General features: G+C 47.3%; 1 protein-coding gene across 9 annotated transcripts in view; it reads left to right on the top strand.

The window, feature by feature from the left end:
• The window catches only part of WNK2 (WNK lysine deficient protein kinase 2), a 146,872-nt gene that overhangs the window by 115,895 nt on the left and 15,389 nt on the right, over positions 1 to 15,588 (top strand). For 6 of the 9 annotated variants that reach the window (XM_070375258.1, XM_070375255.1, XM_070375261.1 and 3 more), the window contains 2 exons: positions 5,627 to 5,671; positions 7,115 to 7,374. In XM_070375258.1, the coding sequence (XP_070231359.1) occupies positions 5,627 to 5,671; positions 7,115 to 7,374 (305 nt within the window). The remainder of the gene's footprint in view (positions 1 to 5,626; positions 5,672 to 7,114; positions 7,375 to 15,588) is intronic. The other 3 variants (XM_070375260.1, XM_070375254.1, XM_070375256.1) reach the window with 1 other exon arrangement.

The raw sequence follows: 15,588 nt of genomic DNA, 5'->3' as shown, positions 1-15,588 counted from the left end.
CCATGGCAGGCATCCATCAGAGTTCAGTGTCCATCCCCATCAGAGTGACTTTGGCACCCTCCCCGGGAGGGACAGGTCAGAGGCATAAGACTGTGTAGAAATGCTCGGGAACTGCCCAGTGCTCCTTGTCTACTAATAGCACCCCCACCTTCCCCCGTTTCTGCTCAGGTGTCTGGGTCTGCAGGTTAGTTGCCAAGTTGGGTAGGGGGCTGGGAGGCCTGCATGCATCCTGGCTCCCTGCTCACCTCACACATCACCCATTAATCCTCTTTCTTCTGCCTGTGTGTGCCTGGCTCTCGCCTGGGAAGCTGTGGTGAGGGCACCTGCACCTCTAGGCATCTCCAGGCATCTCCTAGTCGGACAAGTGTGTGTATCACTGCTTGAGGGTGGCCAGCCAGGTGTGGGAAGCAGAGTAGAGCAGGGCGTTTGGGGTAAAAATGTGAGTGAAGAGTACCATGTGCCCCTGAGGTCATTGCCAGGCTACCTTTCTACTCAGGTGGTTCTGCTTTTTTTAAGGGTTTTCATTTATATCGTTATTAATTATTGTTTCAAGATAAAAAAAATTGAGGATCAATAGGGACAAAGAATCAGGATCAGATAGAATTCTTCACTTTACCACTTTCAGTTTTTAAGGGATGAGAATATGTCTTCCCCTAACCACACTACTTGTGTGTGTGGCTAGGAAGAAAGAAATGTGTGTGACAAGGCTTGGTGGCAAACAGGGAGCTGGCCTACGTAGATTAATTTTAGGTGGTGGTACATGCTGGCCTATAAGGCTTTATTTCCTCTGATGCTATGAATCCAGTAATTCTGCCTGTTTTCACACAGTGGCCCTTTTAGGCATACCATGGCTAAGCTCGGAGAAGGCAATGGCACCCCACTCCAGTACTCTTGCCTGGAAAATCCCATGGACAGAGGAGCCTGGTAGGCTGCAGTCCATGGGGTCGCAAAGAGTCGGACACGACTGAGCAACTTCTCTTTCACTTTTCACTTTTTCATGCATTGGAGAAGGAAATGGCAACCCACTCCAGTGTTCTTGCCTGGAGAATCCCAGGGACAGGGAAGCCTGGTGGGCTGCCGTCTATGGGGTCGCACAGTCGGACATGACTAAAGCGACTTAGCAGGAGCAGCAGCATGGCTGAGCTCCTAGTCTTTGGGCCACATCGTGGCCCCCACATGCTCTGAGGTTGCTGGTCAGGAGGGTGTACTGTGGGTTCCTGCCCTGGACCCGCTCACTGCAGCCTCCAGCTGAGCCTGTGCCCCTGCCACTGCCACTCTTAACGGGGTGGGATTCCCCAGGACTCCCCATCCTGTCCCACGTGCGCTGGCATTTGCTGAGCCCTGCAGGGGGTTCTCTTGGACCTGTAGTCTGCCAGTTTCTGGGTGACCACAGAGCTTTGTGCTCTGAGAAGAGGCTGAACACATGCCTCAGTGAGAGATCAGAGGGAAATATTTAGGGCTGGCTTCAGCCCCTGAAGGCTGAGAGGCAGGGGGACTTTGGGTTGGCTGCAAGGGCAGAGGGAGCTTGAGCTTGGGTGCTGAAGGCCATGGCTCTGCGGTTGCCGGGGGCAACTGGTCCAGCCCAGAGCAGGAGGTAAAGCCAAGAGAAGGTTTTCAGTTTGTACAGGAGACAGGACTCTAGGAAAATAAAACCTGTGTTAAGCTTTGAAGTACACAAAGAAGGTCCCAGCTTCCATGAAGCGTGAAGATAAGAGGGGTTGGAGATGGGTGGGAGCACCTGGGGTGGAGCTGCAGGCAGCTTCAGGAGGTGGGGAGGTAACTTGAGGTGGTGAAGCAGCCATGCCCAGGATAGAGAGCCAGGGGAGGGTGAAGCCTGGGTGCTGCCGTAGGGTGAGCACCAGAACAGGCCAGCCCTCAGAGCCGTAGGCGTGCTGGCACTCAGGGAAGGGCAGACTTGGGAGTGAGGCTCTGGGCACAGAGCCCTCCTTGCAGCCAGTGGAGGCTTCAAGGAAGCTTGGAGTCAGGGGTGTGAGGCCATGTTCAGAAAGTGGTTGTGTCCTGTTAGTCAGAAGCTGTGGTCAGACCCATTGATCCTCCCTGCCCGCCCCCCCCACCCCGCTCCCGCTCTTCATCAGAACAGAGACGGGCGAGGGCCAAGCCTTTCTTTGTGCACACGAACAGTGAGGTCTGCTGTGCTTTTCTCACATGTCCATCAGCAGCAGGCCGGATGTCATCCACGCTGTAGCCAGTTTATCTCTGGGACCGCTAGGTGCCGCAGTGCAGCCCCCCAGGTTCTTCCCTCACCTGGGACTATTCTCGCCCCTCCCTGTGGGGACTCACGAAGCCCCAGCCTACACTACGGGCATTCAGGATGAACTGTCCTAAGGGTAGGCCCTGTGCCACTCGGGCCTACCGAGTGGAATGAAGTTCAGGGTGGAGTCACCCTAGGGTAGAGCTGAGACACACCCTTCCTCTCTGCTCATGCTTCCCAGAAAAGTTTCAGCTCCGTGCTCGGATCTAGGTGGCTTGCTCCAGAGACCCCAGGATGATGTTTTGTCTCTGTGTCTTGTGTGTCTCCTGTGCCGGAAGAGAGCACGTGATGCCGCTCTCAGGTGCAGGGCTGACCGGCGGACTCGCCTCTTGACATGAGGGGAGCGGGGAGGCCCCTGGCTGGTCTGCACTGAGGCTGTTGTCCCCAGTTCCTTGTGAACTTCGTTAGTGTTTGAAGCTTGATAAACTGCAGGTGTGATAGTGGCTGCAGGGCCTGGCCCGGGCAGATGTGATAGTGGCTGCCCTGGCCCGCCTCTTGAGCAGTTTGCCTGCATCGTGTATCCTGGGATTTGAGGTGTCCTTCTGGCACTCCAAGGGTCTAAACAGCGTTGGGTGCCTGACAGGGCTGGCCATCCATACCTGGAGCCGCCTCTGTTTCCATGCCAAAGTGAATGTAGGGGCAAGTGGGGTGGGGGGCCTCATTGCATGCAGGCCTGGGCGATGCCTGAGACTCCTGGCCTGGCTGTGGGGGATCCTGCAGACACGAGCTGCACCAGGATGAGATGTTCGGTCATCCAGCGTGTTGCTCCTTTGCAGTCTGGGAAGAACAGTTTTCTCAGTAGCTGGGAGAGGCTGCCAAGCCCCAGATCCCTAGCATCTGCCCATGTGGAGGCTTCTCGGAGTATTTCTGGGGTTGCTAAGCTGGCTTTTGCCAAGCCTTGGCTAAGGATGGAAGTGCTATGGGGAGGACTCTCTCTTCATGGGAAACCAGGGGGTGGGGCTGGTGAAAACCATTATTCCCCATGTGCGCCTGATGTTGGCTTCCCATAGGCCTGTGTGGGTCCCATGTAGGTATCCTGTGGGCCGCAGGTGGGCCCCTGGTGTGTCCCATGTGGGCCCTTTGTGGGTTCTGTGCAGGCCTGCTGCCCTTGCATTGCTCCCTTGTAGCTTGATGTTCCTTGCAGCTGCCTTGTTCCTTCCTGCTCTGTAGGCAGGAACTCGATGTATATACTAGCACAGTGTGGGTTCAGCAGGGCTGGGTAGGGACTTGTTCATCAGAGGCTGTCTGCATGGTGTGTGTTTAGAACAGGACTCAGGACAGGGAACAGACACAGGGGACGAGATTCAGGGGGCCACTTGAGGATGGACAGGGCTCTGGCGTGAGTGTGGACTGGTTAGCCACATGATGCCTGCTCAGCTGTGGTTTTGTAGAGCCAGACAGTGTGACCTGTGTGGAGGGATACAAATCTGGTTTATTTGTATTAAAGATCCACCCTAAGGGCTGGGAGCTGACCAGGCTCTGGTCACCTCAGGGCCCGTGCTCAGCCAGGGCATGGACGGCCAGGAGCTATGCTCCATCCCTTAGGCTGTGTCCAGTGGGGGTGTGGGTTGGTATTGCTTTCTGGCTCTGAGCACGGTGTCCTGGTGTCTGATGGCTTTGACCCTGCCTGGGCAACCAGAAAGATCGATCTGGAGCCCTGATTTCAGGCTGATCGCAGGTACAGACTCCCTCTAGCAGGCAGCTTCTATGGCTGGCTCGTGTGTTCTCTTCCCCATGAGGGTGATAGGAGACAGCTCTGGATGCAGAGCTCTAGCAACACTAGGAGCTGCCAGGCAGGCACAGAGCAGCCTTTTGAAAGAACCTGTTATGGTTAGACTGCAGGGACCTGGCAGAGTACTTAGTCCCAGGTCCCAGGGTCGTCTGTAGGGGACTGCTGTGGTTCAGAGGACAGTACAACCCCAGGATCTTGACTAGGAAATCTGTGTTCACATGCACAGTCACAGAGCCCAGGACCCTCCTCCCTTTGTACCTTGGAACCCCTAAAGGGCTTTGTGCTTCTAGCTGTGGTCCATCTCAGGACACAGAGCAGCAAAAACTTTTCAGAGTTCCCACTGAGAATCAGTCTGGATTGCTCCTGCCTGGCCCAATTCTGTTTTATTCTCATTACAGACCCCAACTGAATATCACCTCCCTTTTTACCAAGTCAGCCTCAGCGAACACAACAGGATGAACCAAAATAAGTGCAGCTCAGTGTGTGCTAGGTTTCTGAACCAATGAGTACAGCTTTTCCCCAATAAGCCTTTGCCCCTGTCCCCAAGCACAGGAAACAGTGTCTTGCCTTCCGTAGTGAGGGGCTGGGAATGGTGCTGTGGTGGGCACTCTCTTGGGAGACTGGGGGTGTGTAGGGAATCGTGCTCCAGGGGAGGGGCCGTGGGCAGGAGCACAAACAGACCCCCCATGCTAGCGTGCCTTGCTGAGTGACCTTGGGAGCACCTGAGCCGTCCTTGCCCATCCCACCTTTGCCTGCTCGGCTGCCTGGAATGCCACAGGGTAAGCCGGGTGTGGCAGCCCCTTTTGGCCAGCTCAACGGCCCTCCAGGTGGGCACTAATTGTCAATGCCAAGCACTAAAGTCACTGCCCATCTGTCTTAGCACAGGTAGCCTCTGGGAGTACAGGGTCTGGGAGCTCTTAGTGATGGTGTGGTAAGGAGGCCTCTCACCCTGCCCCATGGACAGGGAATACCCAATGAGGCAGCCGTGTTACTGAGAATGAGGGTCAGCTTCCCTCCAGCCTCTGTAGACAGGGCTCCTCATATTTCCACCTCCACGCTCACCACTGGCCTGTTCAGGGCAGCCCAAGATCTGGGATTGGCCTCAAATCTGCAAAACAATGTATCTTTTTGCACTTGGAAAACTGCCCATGAGCCTTATGCCAGGCAGGGCCAGGCTGTGCTCCATTGAGAGCTCTCCTGGCTGACTTTTAGTGGGCATCCTGCCTCAACCAGCAGGACTCCCCAAAACCTTACATTTGAAAGCCAAGCAGTGTGCTTTGCTTTTTTTTTTTTTTAATTTTTTTTCTTTCTTTCTTTATCTCTCTTTCTCTCTTTTTCTTTTTCTTCTTTTTTTGGAATATGCTTCTAGAGACACACACACTTCTACCTGAAGCTTGGGGCTTGGCCCTGCACCTCCGCCCCTCGGCGAAGCTCGTGTGAACCTCCACACTGACTTGGGGGCCTCCCAGTTAGCCCAGGAGGCTGGTCCCTTCTTTCTGAACTGCTGGCCTTTGCTCCTCCTCGCACACTGATGACTTTTGCTTAGAGTGTGGTGGCTTGTCCCCCTCGTGTGCTGTCCTGCCTAACCCTGTGGTCTTGTGTCATTTCTTTTTCCCTTGCAGGGTCTGCCTTGAAGCGTCTCTGTCTAGGCAAAGAGCACAGCAGTCGTAATTATCGGGTTTTTTACCCCTTGTCCGCTTCCATCGCATGGGCTTTATTGTGGCTAGTGCGCATCAGGGTTTCCACGGCTGGACCGGGAGCCGAGGGCCCAGCGGGTAGGCGGGTGTGGACCCGCTCTGTGCCCACCCTCCGTGGATGCTGCTGGGCTTCCACCTGGCGAGATAGCTGCCCTTGGCACACTTTCAAGCCTCCGTGGCTCCTAGAGTTTGTGCATTCTCGCCAGTTCACATCTAACTGGCTTTCCTTCTCCGAAACGTCCATGTATTACCAATCATTAATTGGCTCCTTTTCCAAAACCGTAGGAATGAGTATTTCCTTCAAGTGCTAAAGATGAGTGCCCCCCACAGAGGAGAGATGCCGGGACAAAATGGGTATCAGTTTACCTGGGCCGCCCACTGCTCTCATCTCATGCCTCTTGTTTTTTTTAATTTTTAAAATTTTTCTGTTTTTCTTTTTGGGCTGAAATGTTCATGTAGAAATAGCAACATGTGTAAAATCTCATCACTAATGTTTAACTGTTTGTCTGTGCTTTTTCATTGCTAGCCTCTAAAGTAAACTACGTTTTGCAATGACTTGTTTGAAGAGATGGTCATTAGGTTATTTATTTAGTGCAGAAAATTTAAAAATTGGCTTATCCAAAATTGCCAACCAGAAATTATGTACTTGGAGGAGGAAAGGGACACAATTTTAAAAAGTTTAAAAGTCCTATTTTGGTCCTTAAAAAAGATCTTTGAGTAAAACACCCAGGTGTGCTCACTTTTGTCTGGCTTCACCTAAGCCACAGCCCCAGGCCTTCTGTGGGCATCTGGGCCTCCTTCTAAAGGCGTCAGCCCCTTAGTTGGCACCAAGCCTCTGGGTGTTTGTACACCTTATTATTATTACATGCTCTGGTAAGGAGAGGCATGGTTTCTGTGTCTTAAACTCCAGATCACCAAATCATTATCGTTCACGGAAACAGCAGTCCAACCTACTGCAAGCGTTTTCCCTTTGCTGGAAGGATATTGGCAGCTGCTAAGCATTCTGCCCAAAGTATTGTTGAGTCTCCTCTGAATACTCATGTTAGAACTTAGAGTGCAGAAGCTGGAGGACTTTGCCCTTAGTTTGTGTCCAGCTGTACCGGCAGTTTTCTGAACTCCCTCACACGGAGGTCTGGTGGTTCTGGGCAGTGTGGGCACAGAAGGGATACTGCATAAAGCTGCCAGCAGCTGGGATCCTGTCCCCTGACTGTTGAGATGGGTGATGGCTGCCTGGCAAAGCCCTGTAGCCTGAGATCACTCCACTGTGTCTGAAACTGCATGGACCCCCAAATGCAGACCATCTCCTGAAGCAAGGTGTTGCCTGGCTTAAGCAAGACCATTGTTTAAATGACTGCAGCCGCCAGTGGTGCTGGTGGGCGGTGTCACCAACCCTGGCCTGTGTGTGCTCCCCAGGGTCCTCCACCAGCAGCCTGGTCCCGGGCCCTGAGCCGGGCCCCCAACCTGCCCTGCACATCCAGGCGCAGGTGAACAACAGCAACAACAAGAAAGGCACCTTCACGGACGATCTGCACAAGCTGGTGGACGAGTGGACAAGCAAGACAGTCGGGGCCACACCACTAAAGCCGTCACTCAACCAGTTGAAGCAGACGCAGAAATTGCATGACATGGAGGCCACAGCAGGCTGGCCCCTGGCCTCTGGCGAGGCACGGGCTGTAAGTGGGGCATGGTCGGGGGGTGAAGGGGGGTGGATTTGCCCAGAGTCCAGGGGACGGAATGGGAGTGAAGCCATGACTCCAGATCTCAGCGGAGCAGTAGGCCCTGACCCGGTGTTGGGCAGTGCCTAGGTGGGACTGGCCAGCAGCTTGCAGGTATGGCCTTGTCCTGGTGGCCCCACCTTCACTGTCTTCCATCAGAACCCAAGCTGGCAAAGTGGGCGTGGTCTGCATGACGTACCCAGGGGCATACCTCTTGTTGTGTTTTAGCTCAGGTGTGCCCAGAACATGTAGGGCAGAAGTGAGGAGCTGCTGTCTTTGGTTCTGTTGTGTGATTTGTTCCTGAATCAGGACTGCTGACTTCAAAACCTACACTGAAGGAGTATTCCCTCTTTTTCAGTCTCCTGGGGGAGTTTGTGCAAGATTATGTTCTTTCTCCCTGAAATGTTTAGCATAGTTTACTGGTGAAGCCATCTGGGCCAGGAGATTTTATTTTATTCTGTTTTTTTTTTTTTTTAACTTTTTATTTTATATTGGAATGTGGTTGATTAATAATGTGGTCTTAGTTTCAAGGGTACAGCCAAGTGTTTCAGTTATACATACACATGTATCTGTTCTTTTTTCAAAATTTTTTTCCCATTTAAGTTGTTTCATAATACTGAACAAAGTTTCCTGTGCTACGTTGGTTATCCATTTTTTGGTGGGGGAGGGGGCCGCGCTCAGTCTTCACTGTGGCCCACGGGCTCTTTGGTTAGCCATTGTTTGGCGGGGTAGGGGGCCGCGCTCAGTCTTCACTGTGGCCCACGGGCTCTTTGTCGCACACAGGCTTTCTCTTTGGTTATCCATTGTTTGGCGGGGGAGGGGGCCGCGCTCAGTCTTCACTGTGGCCCACGGGCTCTTTGTCGCACACAGGCTTTCCCTGGTTGTGCATGGGGCCTTCTCTCTAGTTGTGCTGTGGGGTTTCTGTTGTTCGGCGCACAGGCTCCCTAGTTGTGGCATGCAGCCTCTAGAGTGTGTGAGCTCAGTAGTTGCAATGTGCAGGCTTAGTGGCCCTGCAGCATGTGGGATCTTCCCCAGCCAGGGGTGGAACTCCCACCCCCTGCATTTGAAGGCGGATTCTTAATCACTGGACTACCAGGGAAGTCTCTGTCCATTTTAAATATAGCAGTATGTACATGTCAGTCCCAAACTCCCTCACTCTTCCTTCCCCGCAGTAACTATAAGTTCGTTCAAGCCTGTGAGTTTGTTTCTGCTTTGTAAATAAGTTCATCTGTATCTTTTTTTTTTTTTTAAGATTTTGCATAAAGTAGTGATATTTTACAATATTTGTCTTGCTTGGTCTGACTTACTTCATTCAGTATGACAGTCTTTAAGACCATCCATGTTGCTCCAAAAGGCACTATTTCATTCTTTTTAATGGCTAAGTAATGTTCCACTGTATATGGGTATCTCATCTTTATTCATCTGTCCATGGGCACGTACGTTGCTTCCATGTCTTGCCTATTGTAAACAGTGCTACAATGAACACTGAGCTGGATGTATCCTTTGGGGCCATGTTTTTGTCCGTATACATGCCCAGGCGAGGGATTACAGGAGCATATGGTAGCTCTATTTTTAGTTTTTTGAGAAGCCTCCATACGGTTCTCTACAGTGGCTATGAAGTGAAGTGAAAGTCGCTCAGTCATGTCCGACTCTTTGTGACCCCACAGACTATACAGTACATGGAATTCTCTAGGCCAGAATACTGGAGTGGGTGGCCTTTCCCCTCTCCAGGGGATCTTCCTAACCCAGGGATTGAAACCCAGGTCTCCCGCATTGCAGTCGGATTCTTTACCAGCTGAACCACAGGGAAGCCCATAGTGGCTGTACCGATTTACATTTCTACCAGCATTCTCTTCACACTCTCCCCAGCATTTATTGTTTGTAGATTTTTTGATGATGGCCTTTTATTTTATTTTTTTCAGTGTGGAAAGGTTCAAAAGTTTCAAATGTACAAAAGATTGAAAATTCTTCAGTGAACTCTCAGGTACCCTCTACCTGTGAGCTGTGATTGGCATTTTGCTTGTATGTATTTGTCACATTTCTCTCCATCCCTTGAGGGTAAGGTTTCCATTATGGATTTCATTTCCTTTACAGTTTTAGTACCATTTAGGTTTTCTATTCTTTCTGTTAAATTCTGCTTTTCTAACAATTGGTACATCTCTAAATTTATCTCAGTTTTCCAATTAATTGGCATAAAGTTGCTTATAATATCTTCTCTTCACGGTTTGCAGGATTTGCAGTGATGTCTTGTTTTCATTCCTGATAATGGTGATTTCTCTGAGTTTATAAATTTTATTAGCCTTTTCAAAGAACACGTCACTTTGATGATAATTCTTTACTGTAATTTCATTAGTTTCTTCCTTTTATTATTTCTTCTATCTTTGGGTTACTTTTTTCTAGAAAGTTTCTTGAGATATGTAGTGCATTGATTTTGAGCCTTTCTTCTTTTTTAATACAGGTATTCAGGCTATAAAATGCCTTCTACTGATACTAGCTGCATTCTAAAGATTTTGATATATAGCATTTTCTTTAGCCTTCTGTTCAAATATTTTATAGTTTCTATGGTGATTTGAGGTAATATAGTAATTAACTGAGGTAATATAGTTATTAGGGTCTTCTCAGGTGGTAAAGAATATGCGCCTGCCAAGCAGGAGACTCAGGTTCAATCCTGGGTCGGGAAGATCCCCTGGAGAAGGGAATGGCAACCCACTCCAGTATTCTTGCCTGGGAAATCCATGGACAGAAGAGCCTGGCATGCTACAGTCCATGGGATTGCAAAGATTTGGACACAACTGAGCAATATATTTATTAATCTTTTTGTTAGTTTTTTTTTTTTTTTTTAGCATAAATGGACTGTGGTAAGAGAACAAATTTCGTGTGTTTTCAGTTCCTTAAAGCTTGCTGGGACTGGATTTTTGACCCAAGTTGTCAGTCTTGGTCCAGCTCCACAGGTGCTTGAGGTCATCCTCTTTGATTCCGTCTCATATCCACACTCCCCGTCTGAACTTCCTCTGTTCCTCTTCTGTAGCACCCTCCTGACAATGCACCTCCATTAAACTCCTCAAATCTATGTTCCATTATTCTGGCACAGAATTGAGAGCTTATAACCTGGCCCCAAGGCCCTGCAGGGTCTGCACCCAAGCCTTGGGCAGGCTAGTCTCTACTTTTCTGTTCAGACTCCACCGCATCAACTCTCTTTGCTGGGCCAGGTCCTGTTGGTCAGCTCTGCTGATTGTGTTCTTCAGATATCTGTGATTCTTAATAAGGTTTTGGTTCTTTTCTTAACTATTCACGACTATCCATTTCTAGAACTTTTTTGTTATTCCAGACAGAAACTACTCAGAAAGTGCTACACTCAATATGCCAGCAAATTTGGAAAACTCAGCAGTGGCCACAGGACTGGAAAAGGTCAGTTTTCATTCCAATCCCAAAGAAAGGCAATGCCAAAGAATACTCAAACTACCACACAATTGCACTCATCTCACATGCTAGTAAAGTAATGCTCAAAATTCTCCAAGCCAGGCTTCAGCAATACGTGAACCGTGAACTTCCTGATGTTCAAGCTGTTTTTAGAAAAGGCAGAGGAACCAGAGATCAAGTTGCCAACATCCGCTGGATCATGGAAAAAGCAAGAGAGTTCCAGAAAAACATCTATTTCTACTTTATTGACTATGCCAAAGCCTCTGACTGTGTGGATCACAATAAACTGTGGAAAATTCTGAAAGAGATGGGAATACCAGACCACCTGACCTGCCTCTTGAGAAATCTGTATGCAGGTCAGGAAGCAACAGTTAGAACTGGACATGGAACAACAGAATGGTTCCAAATAGGAAAAGGAGTACGTCAAGGCTGTATATTGTCTCCCTGTTTATTTAACTTATATGCAGAGTACATCATGAGAAACGCTGGACTGAAAGAAACACAAGCTGGAATCAAGATTGCTGGGAGAAATATCAATAACCTCAGATATGCAGATGACACCACCCTTATGGCAGAAAGGGAAGAGGAACTCAAAAGCCTCTTGATGAAAGTGAAAGTGGAGAGTGAAAAAGTTGGCTTAAAGCTCAACATTCAGAAAACGAAGATCATGGCATCCAGTCCCATCACTTCATGGGAAATAGATGGGGAAACAGTGGGAACAGTGTCAGACTTTATTTTTTTGGGCCCCAAAATCACTGCAGATGGTGACTGCAGCCATGAAATTAAAAGATGCTTACTCCTTGGAAGGAAAGTTATGACCAACCTAGATAGCATATTCAAAAGCAGAGACATTACTTTGCCAACAAAGGTCCGTCTAGTCAAGGCTATGGTTTTTCCTGTGGTCATGTATGGATGTGAGAGTTGGCCTGTGAAGAAGGCTGAGCGCTGAAGAATTGATGCTTTTGAACTGTGGTGTTGGAGAAGACTCTTGAGAGTCCCTTGGACTGCAAGGAGATCCAACCAGTCCATTCTGAAGGAGACCAGCCCTGGGATTTCTTTGGAGGGAATGATGCTGAAGCTGAAACTCCATTACTTTGGCCACCTCATGTGAAGAGTTGACTCATTGGAAAAGACCCTGATGCTGGGAGGGATTAGGGGCAGGAGGAGAACGGGACGACAGAAGATGAGATGGCTGGATGGCATCACTGACTCAATGGACGTGAGTCTCAGTGAACTCTGGGAGTTGGTGACGGACAGGGAGGCCTGGCATGCTGTGATTCATGGGGTCGCAAAGAGTCGGACACAACTGAGCGACTGAACTGAACTGAACTGAAGGAACAACAATGCCTCTTTCTGGTAACTCTGGTTATCCAGCCACTGGTAACTGCTATTCTGTTTCTGCTGCTGCTAAGTCGCTTCAGTCGTGTCCGACTCTGTGCAACCCCAGAGACAGCAGCCTACAAGGCTCCCCCGTCCCTGGGATTCTCCAGGCAAGAACACTGGAATGGGTTGCCATTTCAACTTTGCTAAATTCATAAATTCTAGCAGTTTGTCTGCATGTGTGTGTGTATGTTCTTTAGGGCTATCTGCATAGAAGAACGTGTTGTCTCTGAACAGAGGTAATTTCACTTCTTTCTTTCCAGTTTGGATGCCTTTTATCTCCTTTTCTTGCCTAATTTCTCTGGCTAGAACTCCAAGTACTATATTGAATAGAAATGGCAAAAGTGGCCATCTTTGTCTTCATCTTAGAGGAAAAGCTTTCAGATTTTTCACATCATAATGATATTTCACATTATTCTTTATATATGGCCTTCATCATACTGAGAATATTCTGTTTTATTTCTAGTATGTTGAGTGCTTTTGTCATGAAAGAGTGTTAGATTTTGACAAGTGGTTTTTCTGCATTTAGATGATCATAGCTTTTCAATCTTTCATTCTACTAATGGTATATTATGTTGATTGATTTTCATATATTAAATGATCCTTGCATTCCTCAGATAAATTGCACCTGGTCATTGAATTGATTGAATGCAGTTTGCTACTTTCTGCATCAGTATTTATCAAAGGTATTAGGTTATAATTTTTTTTTTTTGTGATATCTTTAGCCTTGATATCAGGGTGATGCTGGCTACATGTAATGATTTAGGAAGTTTCCTACCTCTTCAGCTTTTTGGAAGAGTTTGAGAAGTATTGGTTTTAATTCTTTAAATAGTACAGCTCATCAGGGAAGTCATCTTATCCTGGGGATTTTCTTTGTTGAGAGTTTCTTTTTTTCTTCATAATTCAATCTCAGTACTTGTTATAGGTCTATTCAGATTTTTCTGTTTCCTCTTGAGTCTGTTTTGGAAGTTTATGTGTTTCTAGGAATTTGTATATTTCATCTGAATTTCCAGTTTGGTGGCTAAAAACTTAGCCAATTTTTTATCTTTTTAAAACACCAAGTTTTTATTTCATTGATTTTTCTTTATTGTTTTTCTATTCTGTATTTTCCGTATGTACCTTACTTATAATCTTTATTATGGTATACAGTTAGGTTGTTGACTTAAGATCTTTCTTTTTTAATGTAGACTTTTACAGATACAAATTTCCCTCTGGACACTATTGTGTTTTCCTTTTAATTTGTTCTAAGGTGATTAGATACAATAGACAGAGTACCTGAAGAACTATGGACAGACGTTCATGACATTGTACAGGACACAGGGATCAAACCATCCCCAAGAAAAAGAAATGCAAAAAGGCAAAATAGTTGTGTGAGAAGGCCTTACAAATAGTTGAGAAAAGAAGAGAAATGAAAGACAAAGGAGAAAAATAAAGATACACCCATCTGAATGCAGAGTTCCAAAGAATAGCAAGGAGAGATAAGAAAGCCTCCCTCAGTGATCAATGCAAAGAAATCGAGAAAAACAATAGAATGAGAAAGACTAGAGATCTCTTCAGGAAAATTAGACATACCAAGGGAACATTTCATCCAAAGATGGGGCACAATAAAGGACAGAAATGGTTTGGACCTAACAGAAGCAGAAGATATTAAGAAGAGGTGGCAAGAATACACAGAAGAACTATCCAAAAAAGTTCTTCATGGCCCAGATAATCTCGATGGTGTGAGCCAGAGCCAGACATCCTAGAATACGAAGTCAAGTGGGCCTTAGGAAGCATCAGTACGAACAAAGCTAGTGGAGGTGATGGAATTCCAGTTGAGCTATTTCAAATTCTAAAAGATGATGCTGTGAAAGTGCTGCACTCAAAATGCTAGGAAATTTGGAAAACTCAGCAGTGGCCACAGGACTGGAAAATGTGTTTTTATTCCAATCCCTAAGAAGGGAAATGCCAAAGAATGCTCAAACTACCACACAATTGCACTCATCTCACACGCTAGTAAAGTAATGCTCAAAATTCTCCAAGCCAGGCTTCAACAATATGTGAACCGTGAACTTTCAGATGTTGAAGCTGGATTTAGAAAAAGCAGAGGAACCAGAGATCAAATTGCCGACATCCGTTAGATCATAGAAAAAGCAAGGGAATTCCAGAAAAACATCTACTTCTGTTTTATTAACTATGCCAAAGCCTTTGACTGTGTGGATCACAACAAACTGGAAAATTCTTAAGAGATGGGAATACCAGACCACCTGACCTGCCTCCTGAGAAATCTGTATGCAGGTCAAGAAGCAACAGTTAGAACCGGACCTGGAACAACAGACTGGTTCCAAAGTGGGAAAGGAGTATGTCAAGGCTGTGTATTGTCACCCTGCTTATTTAACCTATATGTAGAGTATATCATGCAAAATGCCAGACTGGGTGACGCATAAGCTGGAATCAAGATTGCAGGGAGGAATATCAATAACCTCAGATATGCATATGACATCAGCCTTATGACAGAAAGTGAAGAGGAACAAAAGAGCCTCTTGATGAAAGTGAAAGTGGAGAGTGAAAAAGTTGGCTTAAAGCTCAACATTCAGAAAGCGAAGATCATGGCATCCGGTCCCATCACTTCATGGGAAATAGATGGGGAAACAGTGTCAGACTTTATTTTTTTGGGCTCCAAAATCACTCCAGATGGTGACTGCAGCCATGAAATTAAAAGACACTTGCTCTTTGGAAGAAAAAGTATGACAAATCTAGACAGCGTATTAAAAAGCAGAGACGTTACTTTGCTGACAAAAGTCCTTATATTCAAAGCTAGATTTTTTCAGTAGTCATGTTATGGATGTGAGAGTTGGACCATAAAGAAAGCTGAGCGCCAAAGAATTGATGCTTTTGAACTGTGGTGTGAGAGAAAACTCTTGAGAGTCGCTTGGACTGCAAGGAGATCCAACCAGTCCATTCTGAAGGAAATCAGTCCTGAATATTTATTGAAAGGGCTGAAGCTGAAACTCAATACTTTGGCCATCTGATGCAAATAACTGAAAAGACCCTGATGCTGGGAAAGATTGAAGGCAGGAGGAGAAGGGGACAGCAGAGGATGAGATGGTTGGATGGCATCACTGACTTAATGGACATGAGTTTGAGCACACTCCAGGAGTTGGTGATGGACAGGAAGGCCTGGTGTGCTGCAGTTCATGGGGTTGCAAAGAATCAGACCCAACTGAGTGGCTGAACTGAAGGTGTTTTCTGGTTTTGCTTGTGATAATGTCTTTGACTATTTGGTTGTTTGAGTTTGTCATTTACTTTCTATGTATGTATGTATATGTGTGTGTATATATATATGCCAGTTGTCTAGTTTTTTAGTTTCATCCATTGTGTTAGAAAGTATAC

This window comes from Bos mutus, chromosome 8 (genome assembly GCF_027580195.1).
Source record: "Bos mutus isolate GX-2022 chromosome 8, NWIPB_WYAK_1.1, whole genome shotgun sequence".
In the NCBI taxonomy this organism is placed as follows: domain Eukaryota; kingdom Metazoa; phylum Chordata; class Mammalia; order Artiodactyla; family Bovidae; genus Bos; species Bos mutus.
Note: the sequence above shows the minus strand (reverse complement) of the source record. Positions and strands in the feature narration are given on the sequence as shown.